The sequence below is a fragment of the Erpetoichthys calabaricus genome, chromosome 1, assembly GCF_900747795.2.
Source record: "Erpetoichthys calabaricus chromosome 1, fErpCal1.3, whole genome shotgun sequence".
In the NCBI taxonomy this organism is placed as follows: Eukaryota; Metazoa; Chordata; class Cladistia; order Polypteriformes; family Polypteridae; genus Erpetoichthys; species Erpetoichthys calabaricus.
Genome location: NC_041394.2, coordinates 36,660,629 through 36,682,826, shown reverse-complemented (window position 1 = coordinate 36,682,826; position 22,198 = coordinate 36,660,629). Strand labels below are relative to the sequence as shown.

Genomic DNA, 22,198 nt, shown 5'->3' with positions numbered 1-22,198 from the left:
TCAGTATTACCTCTCTCCACAGTTTCATCATGACCCAAAACTATTACCTTAGCATCTGTCATTCAGAGCCATTGCTGTGTATATTCTGTTCCAGCCCCTACCTCTCTCTTTGTCTTCCTCATTGACTTGGCCTCTAGACCCTCACCTTGTACCCTTCACTCAGACCTCTGAGCACAACACGGACTTTGGCTCTTCTCTGTCCTGCATACCATACTTCTATTCCGTCACTGAACCTCATCCCAGACCCGACTCTGCTCTCCTTTAACTTTTCTCTTGTATCCCCGCTGATTCCTGCACACTCTACTCTACTCATCTCCCTTGCTTGTTTGGGCCTCACCCCATCACTCAGATATCCATCTTCTTCTCCCTGGCCCTGCTCCTGCCCATCATCCTCATTTCCTTTCCCTGACCTATTCCTTTACTTAAACCCATCTCTCATTTCCACACTTTTTACCCACACTACTGATTATGGGGACTCCCATGGCTGCAGGTTTTCATGCCAGCCAGTCTCTCAATCAGTACATCATTCTTCCTACTGATCTCATTATTTCTGCTTCACTTGACTTGCCTCCAACCCTACTCTACCAACAAGCTGAGGCGTGACCATGAGGTGTGCTGGGGTGAGACAAGCCGTGCCCCCCCTGCAAAATGCTCTGTCTGTCCAATGAAAACTCTGGAGAGGAATAACATTTGATTTTCAAAACTGACTTGCTTTCCAATTGGCCCGTTTGAATTTGGGGCGTATCCGTCAGTGTCTCCTCTACTACATAGGTACCGTGCTGCTCACAGTTCACTTCGCCGCACATTTTGCAGCACGTTTTGAACCTGTTGACCGCATTCTTTAATTAAAACAGCGTATATGTTCCATTCTTCTTTTATTTTCTGGTTAGTAAGACCAAAGGCTATGCATAGGTGGCTTATTAAAAAGCAGACATCTTCAACTTCTGTCCCTCCACAAGCTGCTGGCTCCACAGTTGAGCCCAGCACCGCTGCTACTAACACGGAGCACAGCGCACCCACGTCGGGAACTGAAACTCCAAAAGATGTAGATAAGCCTACACAATCCTCCAGCTCTGTGCCCGTGTCGGGTACTCCAAACCTCTGCCTTCAACAAAATATACAGTCCGGTCAGCTTGACTTAAATATGGATAGCTCATCCCGGCCCATTCTAATTAATTATCCCAAGCGCGTAATTCGGAAAGACACTCAGATGTTTTAGTGCAAGCTGGTATCAGTCTCGACCATGGCTTGAATATTCTGTTGTCCGTGATGGCAGCTTTTGCTTTGCCTGCCACAAATTTAGTGTTTCCAATTCGGACCGTGAGGACATATTCACCAAACACGGCTACACTAATTGGAAAAAAGCTCTACAAAAAGACGATGGCGGCTTCCACAAACACGCGTCTAGTATCCCGCACGTCAGAGCCATGTCTGCATCACAGCACTCATCATTGGTGTGTCTTCAGCTGCATGCAAAAGCTCTTTCTCTACTTTGAACCGCATTCTCACTCCACTCCGCCGAACAATGCTGCATTCAAGGAAGAGAAATGTAGTCATTCTGGCACATGAGAAAAACATCACAGAAAATCTAGACATGAATGAATTTATTTCAGAATTTGCCAAGAGTAACCGCAGACTGGTCCTGTAGATAATATCCTGGTTAAACGCTGGAGACTGATGTCCTATAGCCTCCCATGACTACAATAAGCCACGTTTCTGTTCTTGCTCTCATATGTTGTATACATTTGACTTTATTGATATTTACCTTGTAGATGGAGTTCTATATTTGTTCACAAAAAATAATAATACAAGTTCCATTGCCTCTGTTAATTTTATTGAACAATAGGTTATGATTTATGCCACAATTTTTGCTTTTATATGTTATATAAAACTATGTTGTTATTATTATTTGACCCCCTACAAAAATGGGGGTGGATGGATGGATATTCTTTGCCCCCCTAGACAAGCCAAATGCCCACCCACACATGATGTTCTGGTCACACCTCTACCAACAAGTTTTCCCCTTCTGTATTCCACCTTTGCTCTTTGCTTATCTTCATCTTTATTTCTCACTCACCTTGCCACTCTGTGTTTGCCTGATAGTTTCATCTATGTAGCAATTTTCTGGACATGCAAAATGCTTTACCTAGATAGTGAGAACCACTTCACCCACCACCAATGTGCAGCATCCACCTGGGCGATGCAATGGCGGCCGTTCTGGCACCAGTACACTTGACACACATTAGCATTTAGGTGGTGAAGCGGTGAGAGAGATAATTAGCCATTCAGAGACAGGGGATGAATAGAGGGTGGGGGATTTACCCAGACTGCCCTTCTTTTGGTTTTGACACTGCCCCACCCATCTCTCTTTCTCCATTCCCTGTACTGCCCCAGCTTGAGCTTCTTTCTCACCCAGGTAGATGTTGTCTTCCTCTGATGTTGGAAGGGCCATTTTCATTGTTTGTCTCTCAGATGGAGGAGGTTCATAGGTGTCACCATCATCATCCTCATCCTATACAACAAAAGCAGAATATATATTAGCACACAATAGGGATGGAAATTGCCAGGGATGCAATAATAAAATATTACTCTAATATTTGAACCAAAATAATGATAATCTTCCAATTTTATAATATTATCTAATATACCATATTAATATTACAATTCACTCTTGTGATATATTGTAGTTCACTGCCTTTTTATTGCAGTTAAGTTGAAATCATCTCTCTCTAGGCAAATATGTCCATCCTTCACACTTAATCAGAGAAACCCTTGGCTCAAACCATCCCAGAAATTTTCTTTTTGTGGAAATCAAGTGCAAGTATCTGAGTACTGTTGATATTAAGACCAGGAATACTCACACATTACACATTACATAAAGCCGATGTTACTTTACATGACTTCTAGCCAGAGGGGAATTCAGACTTGGCAACTGCAGATGCTGATCTTGTCACCTGAGCATGAGTAGAATCACAGGGTAGGCCTGTCAAATTAGACGAATCTCTGATGACTTTCTAGCACTGATTCTTATTTCTAAAGTACTGCAAGCTCACCCCTTTTACTGACAGGCATTAATGTGGTGCCCAAAGGAAACCAGTACTTGTGTGAAGGAGTTCCAGGTATGGTGAGCTCAGCCGCAATCTCTGTCCTTTCTTCTTTTTTTCACTCTGTTGAGTTACGTAAAACATGTGACATCAGATGCAGATGTCTCATTTCTGTTCATCAGGTCCAAAACACCCATATTCTTTATCCTTCATTGCTGCACTATATGATATGCAATGTACTTGTTGCTGATTGATCACTGGCTGTCAACTCTCACATCCACAGAAGTCCTCCTCTCTGATGTAAGACAAAATCAAACCCATCACAGGCTGGTCAGACGGAGTCACTGGGGGTCTCACGGAAACATGCGGCAACTGCCTCAGACTCGCTCAGAGTATGTAAAGGGTTAAGGCTGCTTTTCTGGTCTTTTGCCAACTTATACATTGTCTTTGTTTTTAGCTTTCTTTCTTTTTAGTCATTGTGGTGTATATTTGAGAAGGGGGTTTGTTGTTTGTCATAGAAAAGGTGAAAAAACAATTTGAGCAGTCTAATACCGGGCACATGTGACAAAATCTACAGATAGATAGATAGATAGATAGATAGATAGATAGATAGATAGATAGATAGATAGATAGATAGATAGATAGATAGATAGATAGTGTGAAAGGCACTATATAAGATAGATAGATAGATAGATAGATAGATAGATAGATAGATAGATAGATAGATAGATAGATAGATAGATAGATAGATAGATAGATAGATAGTGTGAAAGGCACTATATAATATAGATAGATAGATAGATAGATAGATAGATAGATAGATAGATAGATAGTGTGAAAGGCACTATATAAGATAGATAGATAGATAGATAGATAGATAGATAGATAGATAGATAGATAGATAGATATTTTTTTTATTTTTAAAACCAAACTTTATTGAATAAACACAGGAATAAATCAAAACAGTAAACCAAACTCAATCTTAAGTCTTACAGAAAACATGTACACACATTCCTAATGATGAATATTTAGTTTCAAACCATTACATATTCATATTGTTCTTGGAATAAAAAATTCATATATATATATTTATCTAATCCCTCCCATTGTTTCCACCCTCCAATCCCACTTATTCTTAATATATCAACCCAATTTATAAATAAGTAAAAAACGCCAAACTCAGAGCACAAATTGTAAATTAGATAGATAGATAGATAGATAGATAGATAGATAGATAGATAGATAGATAGATAGATAAGGCACTGTATAATGGATAGATAGATAGAGCCTGGTATGTAACCACCCAAATAATCAGATTGTGAATCACGTCTGAGATTCAATCACTGTATGGGGATGTAAGAGTTTGTACACCTGATGATCCCCAATAAAGGCCAAACTTGTGTCATGTACTCTTTGTATTATTTGGTAGATATTGTATCACACACACACACACACACACACACACACACACACACACACACACACACACACACACATGTATATATAAATATATATATACAGTATATATATATATATAGATTTATTAGACATATATAAACAAAAGACATGTGTGAGTGTGGAGCTGCCTGCTCTGTTCTCGCTCAACCACAGCCACTGAAGTTGGTGTTAATTCCATGGAAGACATAGCAGCTTATACAAATGTGACTTGGATTTGGTGAGATGGCACATGCCTGCACTTTTACATTTTTTCAGCGCTTGCATGCACCTCATTTCTCATTCAACCCAAGCAGACAAACTCAGATTTGTGGTACATGCATGTTATACGTTCACACAACGAGCTCCCATACTTTTGTCTGAGCCAGGTTCCAGCCTGTCCCGCTCTGTTTGTGCTACAGCTGCACTCGACTACATATCCATCCTGGACTAGATACAAGCGTTCCTGGCCCACTTAGCTGACGCCTCTGCAAGTTCACCAATATACTAAAAGTGTTAGGGAGTCTTTGGGTTGCTTTTTTGTCCCAAAGACCACACACAGCTAGTATATGTTGTATTTATGTTAATAGTTTCTTCCACACTACAAACTCCTGCCAGAATTCACCATCAGATATGATAGGTCATTCAACTCAAAAATGTAACAGAGCTCCTTTGGCGGTAGTGATCACAGTGCTACCAAGATGGGCCTTGCTGCTCAGACTGTTGCCCCTGTGACCCTGTTCTCATATAGGTGGTGGAAACTGAATGAATAAAAAAGGTCACAAGATCAGCACCCACAATTGCCAAGCTCAACATCTCCTCCAACCAGTGCTTGAAGTGGAATGGCTCCTTTTCTTAGCGTAGCAGTGGGCACCGGCACCTCTTGAGAATTCTTCACGGGGGGAACGCTCCCATGGATTTAATCGAATGTCACTGTATCGCCATAAACAGAGTATCATTTAAACACTGCCTCCAACTACAAGTTGTGAAATGTGACACTGGCTTTATTAGAGATGACCAAAATGATTTGCATAAATATGAATTTGCAGTGAAACTCAATGCTTCTACTTGGCAAAAAAATTTGCAAAATAAATTACATTTGGCTTCCAGTGAAATTTGTGCTATTCACACAAAAAGAAAGGCATTTTTTCTACCATCCAGAAGTATTTTCATATATTAATTCTGCATACGTCTGCCTGACATTTGGCATTTAAAGAAAGCCCACCAGTTGAGGCGCACGTATCCTGAACATGGATAAGACAGTTCTTAGGTGACCGGAGAAAACACAGTAATGTACACAATGGTGCGTTTTAGTGTATATTTGTATAGAAAATATGCAGCTTGTCACATTTTTAAAAAACGTCCCTCCTGCACTCCTGTACAGTGATGTGACTGGGTGTCAGACATAGAATTGATGTCACCATTGGGTTATGGGTTACATGAAGATATATAAGTGGCTTTAGGGAGCACTGGTCCTTGTTTTCCACTCAAAAAATTTTAAAACACAAAAAAAAAACTCTTTTGCAAGTTTTGCATTTCAAAATTGTGAATTGCAAGATAAAATTTAGTGTCGATTTCACGAAACTCATCACTACACCTTGGCTAACTCCATCTGCCACTCCCACCTTCACCAATATCTTACAAACGTGCTGCCAGTGGAGTCAAGGACTGTGCCACTGAGGGTCATGAGTGGGAAGAAGCTTACTAGTTTTTGCTCGAGTAACTTTAATCAAAGCCTGCAATGCTTTAGAGACCCTACATTTTCCTTCCAATATTAAATTGGGTTTGTCCCATTTTTCTCTCAGCCTTTTTCCATTTTCTGTGCTTAAAAGTATTAAAGCACATTTTTTTTCATTCCAACAGATGGTGCATCACAAACATCACCACTGCTGCACAGCATAGGTTGTCACTTCTGTGCAAGGAGCAAAAAGTAGAAAAAAAGCACAGTACGTATCCTCTGTGTATGAATGACACATTATCATGAAAAATATGGCAATATCTTATACATTGATTGCTCACCCCTTTGTCTGTCAGAACACCTGACATGTAAGACCCTTGAACCAGATGGGCTCTGTGAGGTCTCAGCTGATCACCAAATGCAGACCATGAGCTTTGGAGTGCGTCTCTGTGTCTTTGTGATGTGCACTTGCTGGAGTCTTCCCAAACAATCCTCACTTTGTGCCCTCATCATTTGCATAGTTTCCACTTTGTCTGACTGACACAATGGCTCCACTGTGACGGCCACGCTGGTGCAGGTTGGTGCAGGTTGGCTAGCTGTCTGTATCATGTAAATAACACCTAACTCATCGCTCAGCTTCTGATTTTTTTTCTTTTCTGAGAGAGAGCCTCTACTGACTGCTATTGTGTATTTCATTTATTTTTTGAAAGATCTGTTTTACTAGGGAAACTTCCATCCATCCATCCATCCATTTTCCAACCCGCTGAATCCGAATACAGGGTCACGGGGGTCTGCTGGAGCCAATCCCAGCCAACACAGGGCACAAGGCAGGGTGCCAACCCACCGCAGGATACATACAAACACACACCCACACACCAAGGACACACTAGGGCCAATTTAGAATCGCCAATCCACCTAACCTGCATGTCTTTGGACTGTGGGAGGAAACCAGAGCACCCGGAGGAAACCCACGCAGACACGGGGAGAACAACTAGGGAAACTTAAAAAAAAAAAATAAAATCAAATAAGTCACAGTGGTTAGTACTGCTGTGAAGTCTTGAGCTGGGATCTACGTCAGGGTGGTATCAATGCAGAACCTGCACGCTCAAACCTGAATTCATGTTTACTGACAAACAGACTCTGAGATAAAATACGGAAGAGGAGTTTACATGTCGACTATACTTTGAGCTGCCAATAGAGAGACCCACATTGGGTTCACCATACTATTTCTTAGCAGGACAGTATTATATAAGGAACACTCCACAAAAAAATACAGTGTAATGTTACCCCCATTGTAACAATAGCCAAAAAAATGTTAATCTTTGTTTAATAAAATTAGTTATATAATGGGCATATCTGGTGACCAGCACTGAACAACAACAACAACGAAAATGGAATGCGGAAGCTGTCAGAGGACGTGCAATATCGTTATTTTTTTTTAAATTGTCTCCTTGAGATAACAGACTAATTTTATCGAGATCTCAACTTTGTTTTCTCGAGATAACGGAATAATTTTATCGAGATGTCGTGAAAACGAAAATTTGTTTTCTTGAGATAACAGAATAATTTTATCAGGATCCTGAGAAAACGAAACTTAATCTTTGCTCCTGGCATCAGACTCACTTAGATTGCGAACGCCTATACAGCTGGAGCCTTGCTAAGCGTCTTCATAAACATATTTCAGCCTGCAACAGCCCTTGATTGAACAAAAATGTAACACGCTGATCAATATAGTTCTGCTCTTCTGCCATTTCAAACAGGACGTGGCTTCAATAAGCTAAACATTAAACGTTAGATGCACTTATTTCATAATTTCGAGAAAACAAGATCTTTTGTTTTATTGAGATCTCGATAAAATTATTTCGTTATCTCGAGAAAACAAAGTTCGTTTTCTCAAGATCTCGATAAAATTAGTCCGTTATCTCGAGGAAACAATAAAAAAAATAATGATATTGCACGTCCTCTCTCGGCTTCCGTAAGGGAGAGCAATTTAAACGGTCAATAGCATCTGAGTGTGTTCGGCTTTAGTATTGAGATCTCGAATTTTGTTTTCTCGAGATAACGGAATAATTTATCGTGATCTCGAGAAAATGAAACTTAACCTTTACTCCTGGCATCAGGCTTGCTTAGATTGCGACGTCTATACAGCTGAAGCCTTGCTAACCGTCTTCTTAAATGGCAGACACTAAACGTTATTATTTTCGAAACTATGGCATAAACATATTTTGGCCGGCGTCAGCCCTTGATTGAACAAAAATGTGTCGCGCTGATCAATACGGTTCTGCTCTTCTTCAAATAAGGCGTGGCTTCAATAAGCAAAACATTGAAAATTAAATACAAGTATTTCATAAAATCGAGAAAACAAGATCTTTTGTGGCTTCAATAAGCAAAACATTGAAAATTAAATACAAGTCCATCCATCCATTGTCTCCCGCTTATCCGAGGTCGGGTCGCGGGGGCAGCAGCTTGAGCAGAGATGCCCAGACTTCCCTCTCCCCGGCCACTTCTTCTAGCTCCTCCGGGAGAATCCCAAGGCGTTCCCAGGCCAGTCGAGAGACATAGTCCCTCCAGCGTGTCCTGGGTCTTCCCTGGGGCCTCCTCCCGGTTAGACGTGCCCGGAACACCTCACCAGGGAGGCGTCCAGGAGGCATCCTGATCAGATGCCCGAGCCACCTCATCTGACTCTTCTCGATGCGGAGGAGCAGCGGCTCTACTCTGAGCCCCTCCCGGATGACTGAGCTTCTCACCCTATCTTTAAGGGAAAGCCCAGACACCCTGCGGAGGAAACTCATTTCAGCCGCTTGTATTCGCGATCTCGTTCTTTCGGTCACTACCCATAGCTCATGACCATAGGTGAGGGTAGGAACATAGATCGACTGGTAAATTGAGAGCTTCGCCTTGCGGCTCAGCTCCTTTTTCACCACGACAGACCGATGCTGAGCCCGCATCACTGCGGACGCCGCATCGATCTGCCTGTCGATCTCACGCTCCATTCTTCCCACACTCGTGAACAAGACCCCGAGATAGTATTTCATAAAATCGAGAAAACAAGATCTTTTGTTTTATCGGGAGCTCGATAAAATTATTCCGTTATCTCAAGAAAACAAAGTTCGTTTTCTCGAGATTTCGATAAAATTAGTCTTATCTCGAGGAAACAATGTAAAAAAAATAACGATACTGCATGTCTTTTCTCGGCTTCCGTAATAATACGATTTGATGGCTTACCATGTCAACTATGCAACGTGAGTAAAGTGAGATTTTTTATTCGTGGACATTTTGATGTTATTTGCCGTAGACTTCTATTATTTTAGAAATTTTGTTCTCTCCATTCTTCATTCATTGAGATTATATTTGTTTTCTTGGCAATCACTACAATCTACATGGGGTAAGTAGTATGTAAAAAAAAATATTTCTGGGTTAGATTCCTTTCACTTACAAATACTGTTCAATGACTTTTTAGGGTCAACCTAGTGTGTAGCCATCTGCACTAAAAATTACATGGGGTAAGTAACATATAAAAAATTAGGAGTGGTCTCTAAACTTTCTCATATACTCAGATATGGGGATGGATATTTCAGGAGTAAACTGCAAGACAATGATTATATTTTTATATTACATACATTAAAGAATCACCAGCAATAAATCAAATCAAATTAATAATATATTGAATAATTATTATAAAAGTAAAGTTGAGCAAATCGGACACTGCAGTTGCATGAATAAATAAGTACTGCTTCCAGGTAGCAGAAATAGCTCAAAAGTTAATAAAAATCTACGTTTTGTACCTAATACTTGTATGCAAAATTTGGTTCACCTAACTGAAAGTGTACTCAAGTTATCGTGTTTACATGCACACACACACACACACACACACACACACACACACACACACACACACACACACAGACTGACACACAGACATAATTCCAAAAATGGTATTTTCGGACTCAGGGAGGTCTACAACATTGAGATTCATCAAAATCTTAAGGTCAAATTTTTGGATGATTACAATACTTTCTGAGAAAGTAAAAATATCTTCTTTGTGTTAGAGGAGTCCTTTAATTCAAAATAAAAAATAAATTTTAATACCAGTGCAAAAACATCTTTGCAGTTTAAAATGGTGCTTGCTAAGCATTTGCTCTTATGAAAATAAAACTGCTTTGGTAAATTGATGTTATGTAAAGTACAAAATCTGATTTGTGTCTTCTTCTTGAAACCTGGCTAGTCATTTTGACTCCTATCTCTTTAGCTGGGGCAGCACCAAATGGCTTCTTCATCAATCCTGAGATACTGGTTTAGAAGGTCGCTTTGTGCAAAGAACTGCAAACCACTTGTACATCCTTTGAGGCACTCGTATTACATATCAAAACAGATTCCAGCACAATTGTAGTCTTAGTCTACAGCGTTCTTCACAACTGAATTTAATGTGTCTTTTTTTGCTGTAAAGTATGATGATATAGTGTTAATGGAGGATTTGAAAACATAACCCAACATATGTGAAAAGAAAAGTGCACTTTTACTGCTTGATAACCTGACCCTGCTGGTCAATCTGCAAACTCTGATTAACTGTGTACAGATGACTTCATTTGAGTACTTAAACAACTTTAGAAAAAATAAAACCTGCATTTATACTACAGTATACAGTCGATCGAGTCAATTTATTTGTGTATAGCTCCTTCACTGAGTGGAGGCTCAGAATGTTGTAACAAGTTCCCTTGGTGTACTGTAAATTACAATTACAATATTTACCAATTTCAAAATGTACATATATACAATACAGATTAGTTTAAACATGCAGTAAACAATGCAACTTTAATCTGATTCGCACAAAACCACTGCATGCCGATTGATATTATTGTTAAAATATGGCCAGTTGACATTGTGCCCTCCTTGCCACTCTTCTACTTCGGACAGGTCACCTACTAAAGTAAGGAAGCGGCACATCAGATGTCTCAGTTATGTGCAACTGTAGAAATGTTAAATACAAAGAGTAGAATTCATTGGAGTTTTGACCCAAATTCCTCAAATTCTTCCAAAACCTGTCAAGAGAGAGGATTATAAAGAACCCTCAGATCTCTCCAGGCTCCCCCTCTATGTTCCTTGGCAAAGGACCCCATGACCCCTCCTTCTTCCGTCACCAAAGCCCCATTTGTGAACACTTACATAGTCCTCTGCAGGCCAGTCACTGGTGCCTTTGCCTGTAAAGAATAAGTAAGACAGATTGAGAATGTCCGGTAGAGTGGACTTTGTATCTTTAACTCAAGTCTGTGATAATCATTTATTAAATGAGCATTTTCATATAGACACCTGGACACCAAGTCAGCTCTGCCACTGTACATTCACTTGTTTTAACTTCACCTTCACATTAGATTTGTAGAATTACTAGACACAGCAAGTGTCTAAACTGAGGGTCATCTGTGATCTTACTGGACTTCAAACTGACCATCAGCCTTATTGAAGCCATATTGGTCCATGATTACTATAAACCTAGGCTCATATTGACTAGTTACCTTAGGGAGTTCATTCTGACCTTACTGGCCTCAAAATGTCCTTTGGCCTAGCTGGACTCTTAATGTTCAATTACCTTACAGAGCGCCTGATGACCTCTGTTCTCACTGGACTCATGAGGGCTATGTCCTCACTGATGTATGGCCTTAGTAGATTTGTAATGACTTGCAGCCTTCCAAGATTCGTGATGACCGGCTATGTCACCAAATCATTTGATGACCTTTGAGCGACACTGGGCATACAATGAAAAGGGATCTCATTCACTTGTAATTGCCTGTAACTTCACAAGACTCCTAGTGACTATCAGTCTTCCTGAGTCAAACTTGCTGAGCTGGTACTGACCTCTGACCTCATTAGACTCATATTGACAAACACTGGCCACACTTTGCTTGTAATTACCTGTAATTTAAGTAGAATCCTAGTGAGTATCAGCCCTGCAATAGTTTAACCAACTAGTGACCTCTGACCTCACTGGACTCAAGACTAATTTTTGAGGTCATGCTAAAAGAGTGGCCTCACTGACAGTACAATCATCTGTAACTTATGCAGACTCATAATGAGTGAAATCAAACTGACCAGCCTTACGGGACCCATGATGACCATGAAAACTAATGAGAATGTTCTCAACTGATCCTGAACTGGAATCAACAAAGCTTAAAATGATACAAGACCTCCCTGAGTTCATACTGCAGCTTAACCTTAGTAAACTTGCAGTGACAATAAACCCATGAAGTCCTGTGGATTCACTGGACTTATACTGAACAACACCTGGCTGAGCTCATCACCATGGGAATCATACTGACCTGTGGCTTTAAAACCTACAGATGATATTTTTTGCATGTTACTTGTAGTTTGTTGCTTGGTAGTAATCTCATATCTTTATGGAGAGCAGAGATAACAAAGTTTCTGATAGAACAGGGCCCAATGATGACCAAACCTGGACAGCAGCAGAAAATATCAAAACCCTCCATAGAAACATCTCACATTACTCTTGTTGCATACAAGAGTTGTCCATACATCAAATCATCCAGTCATATGCTCACAATGTGCAAAACACATGTATATTTGCGAAACCTTTGTTAAATCTGCAAACAAGAAACCCCTTCACATGCGACCTGACTTTCCCACTCATTCATTGGTCAAGAGTCCTATCTCATAAAAAATGTGATCACTATCCAGTGACCTGAGATGAAGACTGGATTCCTTCAGTACTGTATCTTGTCGGAGAGTCCTTGGGTACCGCTGGTTTGACTTTGTGTGGAATGAGCGGTTGCTCATGGAGTCTCGAATGAGGCTCATTACCTGCATTGTGAGGGAGCGTCAGTTATGGTGCTACGGCCATGTGGCGTGATTCCCTGAGGGTGATCCGTCTCACAGGATCCTAATTACTGAGGACCCAAGTGGCTGGACCAGCCCAAGGGAATGCCAATGTAACACCTGACTGTGGCAGAAAAAATGTAGATGGTCATTTCTGGCACTGGACTGCCTGTCTGCCTGGGGGGTTGCCAATCGAGCGGTTCCATTTTTGGGTGGGTGAGTCAATGTGCTGTACCAATGCATGCTCCCCAACCTGACTAATCTGACATCACTACCAACTATAAGGGGTAAGTAACACATACAAACATAACATTTTTTGGGTGGAGTATTCCATTAATACCCTTGTAGAAACCTGTAACCTTCAAAACAATCCATTTCATTGTGCTTGTACTGACCTGAAACCATACAGTAATTGTAACTGCTATTGACTTTATACACCAATGCTGCCATGTGGCTGCAGTAAGTTTATAATTACCTGTAATGTCACCAGACTCATAACAATGACTGACTTTTGACCATACTGAGCTTCTAATAACCTCTCAGCTCACTGTATTCACATTGATGAGGCATCTTATTCAGCTCATACATGAAAACTGCCCATGCTGATTGGCTAATGACCTTGGATTTCACTGAACGTATGCTACAAAATGGTGTCACTCAGCTCATAATCGCCTTGTAGTGACTGTCAGCCACAGTGTAGTGATGGCCTCTTACTCTACTAGACATATACTGACAAATGGCCACCGTTGCTCAAAATTAGCAAAAATCTCCCATGACTCGTAATGTACAGTAGCCATGCACTGAGTAGTGATGTTACAATGAGCTCATAATAACCAATGAATAGCAAAATGATTAATGTGAATTGAATTCACAACGAAACAAAAAAAAAAGCAAAATAAATGGCCTTCTGCTTCCAGTGAAAAAAAAAGAGAGGAACTAAGTGCCTTTCTTTTTAAGTAAGTGACAAGAATTTCCGTGGAAGGCTATTTATTTTGCTGATTTGAATGCCTGTCACTGCTCAATGCTGATTACTTACAACACCAAATTGGTTGGATTAGCTCGCTAAACCTTGAACTTCATAGACAGTTGTGTCCAATCATGAGAAAAGGTATTTAAGGTGGTCAATTACAAGTTGTGCTTCCCTTTGACACTCCTCTGAAGAGTGACAGCATGGGATCCTCAAAGCAACTCTCCAAAGATCTGAAAACAAAGATTGTTCAGTCTCATGGTTTAGGGGAAGGCTACAAAAAGCTATCTCAGAGGTTTAAACTGTCAGTTTCAACTGTAAGGAATGGAATCAGGAAATGGAAGGCCACAGGCACAGTTGCTGTTAAACCCAGCAGGTCTGGCAGGCCAAGAAAAATACAGGAGTGGCATATGCACAGGATTGTGAGAATGGTTACAGACAACCCACAGATCACCTGCAAAGACCTGCAAGAACATCTTGCTGCAGATGGTGTATCTGTACATCGTTCTACAATTCAGTGCAATTTGCACAAAGAACATCTGGATGGCAGGATGATGAGAAAGAAGCCCTTTCTGCACTCACGCTAGAAACAGAGTCGCTTGTTGTATGCAAATGCTCATTTAGACAAGCCAGATTCATTTTGGAACAAAGTGCTTTGGACTGATGAGACAAAAATTGAGTTATTTGGTCATAACAAAAAGCACTTTGCATGGCTGAAGAAGAACACCGCATTCCAAGAAAAAAACCTGCTACCTACTGTCAAATTTGGTGGAGGTTCCATCATGCTGTGGGACTGTGTGGCTAGTTCAGGAACTGGGGCTCTTGTTAAAGTCGAAGGTCAGATGAATTCAACCCAATATCAACAAATTCTTCAGGATAATGTTCAAGCATCAGTCACAAAGTTGAAGTTATGCAGGGTTGGATATTCCAAATGACCCAAAACACAGTTCGAAATCTACAAAGGCATTCATGCAGAGGGAGAAGTACAATGTTATGGAATGGCCGTCACAGTCCCCTGACTTGAATATCATCGAAAATCAATGGGATGATTTGAAGTAGGCTGTCCATGCTCGGCAGCCATCAAATTTAACTGAACTGGAGAGATTTTGTATGGAAGAATGGTCAAAAATATCTCCATCCAGAATCCAGACACTCATCAAAGGCTATAGGAGGCATCTAGAGGCTGTTATATTTGCAAAAGGAGGCTCAACTAAGTATTGATGTAATATCTCTGTTGGGGTGCCCATATTTATGCACCTGTCTAATTTTGTTATGATGCATATTGCATATTTTCTGTTAATCCAATAAACTTAATGTCACTGCTTAAATACTACGGTTTCCATAAGGCAAGTCATATATTACAAGGAAGTTGCTACTTTGAAAGTTCAGTCAATGATACACAAAAATCCAAAGACTTAAGAGGGGTTCCCAAACTTTTTCATATGACTATATGTCTAGTAGGGTAAAAGGCCATCACTATGCTGTGGCTGACAGTCACTACAAGGCGATTATGAGCTGAGTGACACCATTTTGTAGCATACGTTCAGTGAAATCCAAGGTCATTAGCCAATCAGCATGGCCAGTTTTAATGTATGAGCTGAATAAGGCACCTCATCAACGGATGCTCAGAACTGTTGATCAGAAACACTTTGGCCAACATGGACCACTAGACAGACAGACAGAGAAGACAATGAAACAGCAAAGTGCAAATTAAATTAGTTTGCTCCTACCTCCTGCCCGAGGTGGTGGCTGTGGTCTGTTGATCCTGAAACCAGAAAAAGACAGTTTAAAATGGCAGGCAGTATGCAGTAGTGGTTAAGGCTCCTTGTCATTCAGTGATCTCATGTTACTTTGTTATTGCACTTAGTTACGAGGCGCTCTCTGCGAAAGGTTTTAGAATGAACCCTGACACTTAGCCGAGGCAGCCCACTTTGTTGTGTTTTGTGAATTGTCTAGAATGTGTATTACAGCCCCTTAACAATGATGATGCATGAAAGCCGCAGTTCATGGGTGTCTTTTGCACAATTTGGCCATATAGGGTTCAGGGAGTCAAAACCTCTTCCATAGATATTCCCCCGTAACTTCAAAACTGATTTGATTTTAGTTATTTAAGCATAACTACAAACAATGTACTGCTCAGTATCTCAGAATCACCAGTTTTGAAAAGGAGATTTTAATCAAATGTTGAAAAGCCCTTTTAAATGGGGGAGTGTCAATCACGTGAGCATATCGCAAAACAAGGAACCCTGGAGAAGAATATTGAGGGGACACTGGAAATTCACCGTCTACCTTCTTCATCCACACCTGGGACCAAAATGCTGAGGAATTCCTGTGAGCCCATCTCCCACCACTGTTCTTCTTTATGTCGTTATTGGTCAGCCAAGATGCCATTAGGGTATTTTGAAAAAGGGACCGGGAGAAGAAACATAAGTAAGAAGATAGCGGGTCCAAAGTTATTAATCAAACCTAAATCAAGACACAAAATCCTAAAGGTAAACCAGAAACACTAAAGCTCTTTTTGGACGGGATTAGTTTTACACCAGGAGGGGAGGTAAAATAATTATGACTTGGAGGACCTCTGAAATTTTGAAGCCCTTCTGGAACAAAATGAGTTTTATACCAGTAGGTAAGATAAAGCCATTGCTTTAGGTGGGCCGGTACACGTTAGTATTCCATAATGGCGTCTCCCAATTCTTACCTTATGAGTTCTGACAGTTACCGTTTGCATACCGGTGCGTACCATCAGTTTGAACCACATTAGCAGCCTCCAAGGGGGACCTCCCTGGGTTTTAAATATTCATTTTTTATATCTGCATACCTTCAGATCTCCGAGGTGACATGGGTGGATATCCCACCCACCCCTATTATTCAGCATGCACAACATGGGGTACTGGCAGTTCTTTTGTGAAAGTTTTTGTACCATCTGAGTAACTCAAATGACTGTCGATTCATAGGGGACTAGTTTAACATGGGGATATTTTTGTGCTGACTTTTTATAGAAGGAAGATACTTTGTAATATTTGCTATGATGTGACTGCTAGTCTGTAAAAGTTACTGACATGAACAATTTGAATGTGACTAAAATTACAAAGTTCCTCCAGTAATGTTTATTTTATCCTATCTGTCAGAATAGAGGTATTATCTTAGCAAATCGTGATCATTCATAACCTTAATCAATTGTTTCACAACATCGCACACCAACGTTTATAGAGGATTAACTACAATCTTAGACAGGATTCTCTAGTACGGAGAACCTTGTCCTAGCAGCCATTACAGAATGTTATGCCGCCTGCAGAAAATCAAAACAGTGGAACATAATAACCAGAATAAAATGGTAGATTGTACTAATACAACCAAAACTAGGTCCTGAATGGCATAGACATTGTCATGTCTCGGCCGCGATTCCTCCCCTGGCTGGGATGCAAAGTCATGTTTTATGTCTATTTTTGATTCTTTTATTTGTGTTAATGTTACTTTTAGAACATTAGAACACTCTAGACGAGAACAGGCCATTCAGCCCAACAAAGCTCGCCAGTCCTATCCACTTATTTCTTCCAAAAAAAGATCAAGTTGACGTCTTACTGTCTACCACACTACTTGGTAGCTTATTCTAAGTTTCTATCGTTCTTTGTGTAAAGAAAAACTTCCTAATGTTTGTGTGAAATTTACCCTTAACAAGATTCCAACTGTGTCCCTGTGTTCTTGATTAACTCATTTAAAATAACAGTCTCGATCCATTGGACTAATGTCTTTCATAATTTTAAACACTTCAGTCATGTCACCTCTTAATCTTCTTTTGCTTAAACTGTAAAGGCTCAGCTCTTTTAATCTTTCCTCATAATTCAACCCCTGTAGCCCTGGAATCAGCCTAGTCGTTCTTCCCTGGACCTTTTCTAGTGCTGCTCTGTCCTTTTTGTAAACTGGAGACCAAAACTGCACACAGTACAGATGAGGCCTCACCAGTGCATTATAAAGGTTGAGCAGAACCTCCTGTGACTTGTACTCCACACATCAAGGCACTATATAACCTAACATTCTATTTGCCTTCTTAATGGCTTCTGAACACTGTCTGGAAGTCGATAGCTTAGAGTCCACTATGACTCCTAAATCCTTCTCATAAGGTGTACTCTCGATTTTCCGACCGCCCATTGTGTATTCAAACCTAACATTTTTACTTCCTATGTGTAATACTTTACATTTACTGACATTAAATTTCATCTGCCACAAATATGCCCAAGCCTGTATACTATCCAAGTCCTTCTGTGATGATATAACGGATTCCAAATGATCTGCTAATCCACCTATCTTGGTATCATCTGCAAACTTAACCAGCTTGTTACTTATATTCCTATCTAAATCATTTATATATATTAAAAATAGCAGCGGCCCTAGCACTGACCCCTGTGGAACACCACTCTTAACATCGGCCAATTCTGATGAGGTTCCTCACACCATCACCCTCTGCTTCCTGTGTCTGAGCCAATTCTGCACCCATCTACAAACATCACCCTGAACTCCTACTTATTTTAATTTGATACCCAACTTCTCATGTGGCACCTTATCAAATGCTTTCTGAAAGTCCAGATAAATAATATCATCTGCTCCACTTTGATCGTATCCTTTTGTTGCCTCCTCATAGAATTCCAGCATTTTAGTAAAACACGACCTCCCTCTCCTGAACCCATGCTGACTGTTCAGAATAACTCCTGTCCTTGCCAGGTGTTGCTCAATCTTATCCTTAATAATAATTTCCATTAATTTACCTGTGATGCATGTTAAGCTTACTGGCCTGTAGTTGTTTGGATCTGCCCTGTCATCCTTTTTATATAGTGGGATGATATTTGCCATTTTCCAGTCCTTCGGAATCTCTCCAGTGCGCAGTGACTTCCTAAAAATATGTGTCAAGGGTTTATATATGTACTCACTAGCCTCCTTAAGAACTCGAGGATAAATATTATCTGGTCCTGGAACATCTGAGTACTGCGGTGTTTTCTGAACAAAGCTTTTTAGTGAAGCAGAATGAAATTAAATGAATTTAAATGAAATTGTATGAAATTAAATCAAATGTGAAAAGCTGGCCGTGCAAAAATGTGGGTCCCCTTGTAATTTTGCTGATTTGAATGCATGTAACTGCTCAATACTGATTACTTGCAACACCAAATTGGTTGGATGAGCTCGTTAAGCCTTGAACTTCATAGACAGTTGTGTCCAATCATGAGGAAAGGTATTTAAGGTGGTCAATTGCAAGTTGTGTTTCGCTTTGACTCTCATCTTAAGGTGACAGCATGGGATCCTCAAAGCAGCTCTCGAAAGATCTGAAAGCAAAGATTGTTCCGTCTCATGGTTTAGGGGAAGGCTACAAAAAGCTATCTCAGAGGTTTAAACTGTCAGTTTCAACTGTAAGGAATGCAATCAGGAAATGGAAGGCCACGGGCACAGTTGCTGTTAAACCAGGCAGGTCTGGCAGGCCAAGAAAAATACAGGAGCGGCATATGCACAGGATTGTGAGAATGGTTACAGACAACCCACAGATCACCTCCAAAGACCTGCAAGAACATCTTGCTGCAGATGGTGTATCTGTACATCATTCTACAATTCAGCGCAATGTGCACAAAGAACATCTGTATGGCAGGGTGATGAGAAAGAAGCCCTTTCTGCACTCACGCCACAAACAGAGTCGCTTGTTGTATGCAAATGCTCATTTAGACGAGCCAGATTAATTTTGGAACAAAGTGCTTTAGACTGATGAGACAAACGTTGAGTTATTTCGTCATAACAAAAAGCGCTTTGCATGGTGGAAGAAGAACACCGCATTCCAAGAAAAACACCTGCCACCTACTGTCAAATTTGGTGGAGGTTCCATCATGCTGTGGGGCTGTGTGGCTAGTTCAGGGACTGGGGCCCTTGTTAAAGTTGAGGGTCGGATGAATTCAACCCAATATCAACAAATTCTTCAGGATAATGTTCAAGCATCAGTCACAATGTTGAAGTTACGCAGGGGTTGGATATTCTAACAAGACAATGACCCAAAACACAGTTCGAAATCTACACAAAGACATTCATTCAGTGTGAGAAGTACAATGTTCTGGAATGATCGTCACAGTCCCCTGACTTGAATATCATTGAAAATCTATGGGATGATTTGAAGCAGGCTGTCCATGCTCGGCAGCCATCAAATTTAACTGAACTGGAGAGATTTTGTATGGAAGACTGGTCAAAAATTCCTCCATCCAGAATCCAGACACCCAGCAAAGGCTATAGGAGGCATCTAGAGGCTGTTATATTTGCAAAAGGAGGCTCAACTAAGTATTGATGTAATATCTCTGTTGGGGTGCCCAAATTTATGCACCTGTCTAATTTTGTTATGATGCATGTTGCATATTTTCTGTTAATCCAATAAACTTAATGCCACTGCTGAAATACTACTGTTTCCATAAGGCATGTCATATATTACAAGGAAGTTGCTACTTTGAAAGCTCAGCCAATGATAAACAAAAATCCAAAGAATTAAGAGGGACTCCCAAACTTTTTCATATGACTGTACAATACAAGAGTACAAACTACTTTGTTCTTGCACAGCGCTCCTCACCAAGTGTAGGCGTAGAGCACTGCAACAACTGTGAAGGCAAAAGGCAAGAATAGATGATGCCACTCACTAATTATATCACATATGAGGATACAGAATTGTTCAAATCCATCAAAAGCAAAGTAAAAACTAATTAACATTAATAAAAAAAACAATAAATCTGCGGTGGGTTGGCTCCCTGCCCAGGATGGGTTCCCTGCCTTGTGCCCTGTGTTGGCTGGGATTGGCTCCAGCAGACCCCCGTGACCCTGCGTTTGGATTCAGCGGGTTGGAAAATGGATGGATGGATGGATGGAAAAAACAATAAATGATGTCCATCAGCTAACTGGATAACCATGGCCAGATTATAGAAAAGGAGTCAGTAACAAGCAAGACACAGTCAGAATCCTGGAGACCTCGGCCAATAAGCTGCCTCCCCCCGTTGGCCAATCAACAGGTCAGTCAGTGCCCGGCCAGCCAATCTGATGAAAGGAACCTTGTAACCCATATGAATATGCAGGAGAATCTTTAGCATATAGCTGATGGCATGCAAATTTTAGGCAAGCCTATGTTCTCAAAAGGTAAAGTAGTATGAGCTGAACCTTAGTAATGGGATGAATTCATGGTGTTCAGACTCAAATTCAGAGGCTGCAGTCTAGGGAAACGTCTACATACTTAAAAACATATTGACAAAAGTTAGATTGTAATCTAAAGGCACTCTTTGGAGGATAAATTCAGAAGAGATGCATCATTTAATACAAGAATTGCTTATTTAAAGACTTCAGAGCCTAGGAGTCCAAGATGCTGAAATGTTATAGAATTGCTTTACCCCAACAAAGTAAGCAAGACGAAAAGTACTTACGTGCTCTTAAATTTGCCAAGGATGCTCTGAAAAACAAAAAGGGCAGAAAAAGAAATAGTCAAAAATTGGATAGACCTCAGCAAACTGAGAGTAACTGAATGGTCAGTCCAGAAGAGGGCACTATATGACTGCCTGGAGACCAGAGCTCACAAATGTACAGACGAGTGGTGATCGAACAGCCGTCAGTTGGCAACGTTACCTCCACCTGAACTCTTTTGGAACATTTTTCACATTTAGGGCTATTTCTTAACAAGATACTAGTTAGCATGAAGTCGCATTCAACATAAACCAATTTACACCAAGGATCACAGTGCACCCCTCATTTAGAAATGAGGACATTAGAGGGTCAGCTCAGGTTGGACGGTTGGGAGACAAAGTCAGAGAGGCGAGATTGCGTTGGTTTGGATAGGTGCAGAGGAGAGATGCTGGGTATATTGGGAGAAGGATATTAAAGATAGAGCTGCCAGGGAAGAGGAAAAGAGGAAGGCCTAAGAGAAGGTTTATGGATGTGGTGAGAGAGGACATGCAGGTGATGGGTGTCACAGAACAAGATGTAGAGGACAAGAAGAGATGGAAGAAGATGATCCACTGTGGCGACCCCTAACAGGAGCAGCCGACAAAAGAAGAGGAAGAAGAAGACCACAGTGCACCCCTCCTTGAATTCAATAAAAATGATAGCCATGAACATATACTCTGGCACCACCCGGTGGCATAGTAGTTAGAGTTGGTGGCTCTCAGCTTCAGTTTTTAGTTACTTGCTGTTCTATTACCGAGGGCTTGAACTTTATGGATAGAAGAGAAGATGTGGTCAAAAATACCAAAA

The 22,198-nt window shown here is 40.7% G+C and overlaps 1 protein-coding gene across 1 annotated transcript in view; it reads right to left on the bottom strand.

Annotated features, from left to right (window-relative positions):
- LOC114648699 (B-cell linker protein-like) overlaps positions 1 to 22,198 on the bottom strand; it is a 62,372-nt gene that overhangs the window by 21,198 nt on the left and 18,976 nt on the right. The window contains exons 2-5 of the mRNA XM_028797882.2: positions 21,376 to 21,401; positions 15,679 to 15,713; positions 11,320 to 11,354; positions 2,413 to 2,512 (exon numbers count right to left, since the gene is read on the bottom strand). Coding sequence (XP_028653715.2) covers positions 2,413 to 2,512; positions 11,320 to 11,354; positions 15,679 to 15,713; positions 21,376 to 21,401 — 196 coding nt within the window. The remainder of the gene's footprint in view (positions 1 to 2,412; positions 2,513 to 11,319; positions 11,355 to 15,678; positions 15,714 to 21,375; positions 21,402 to 22,198) is intronic.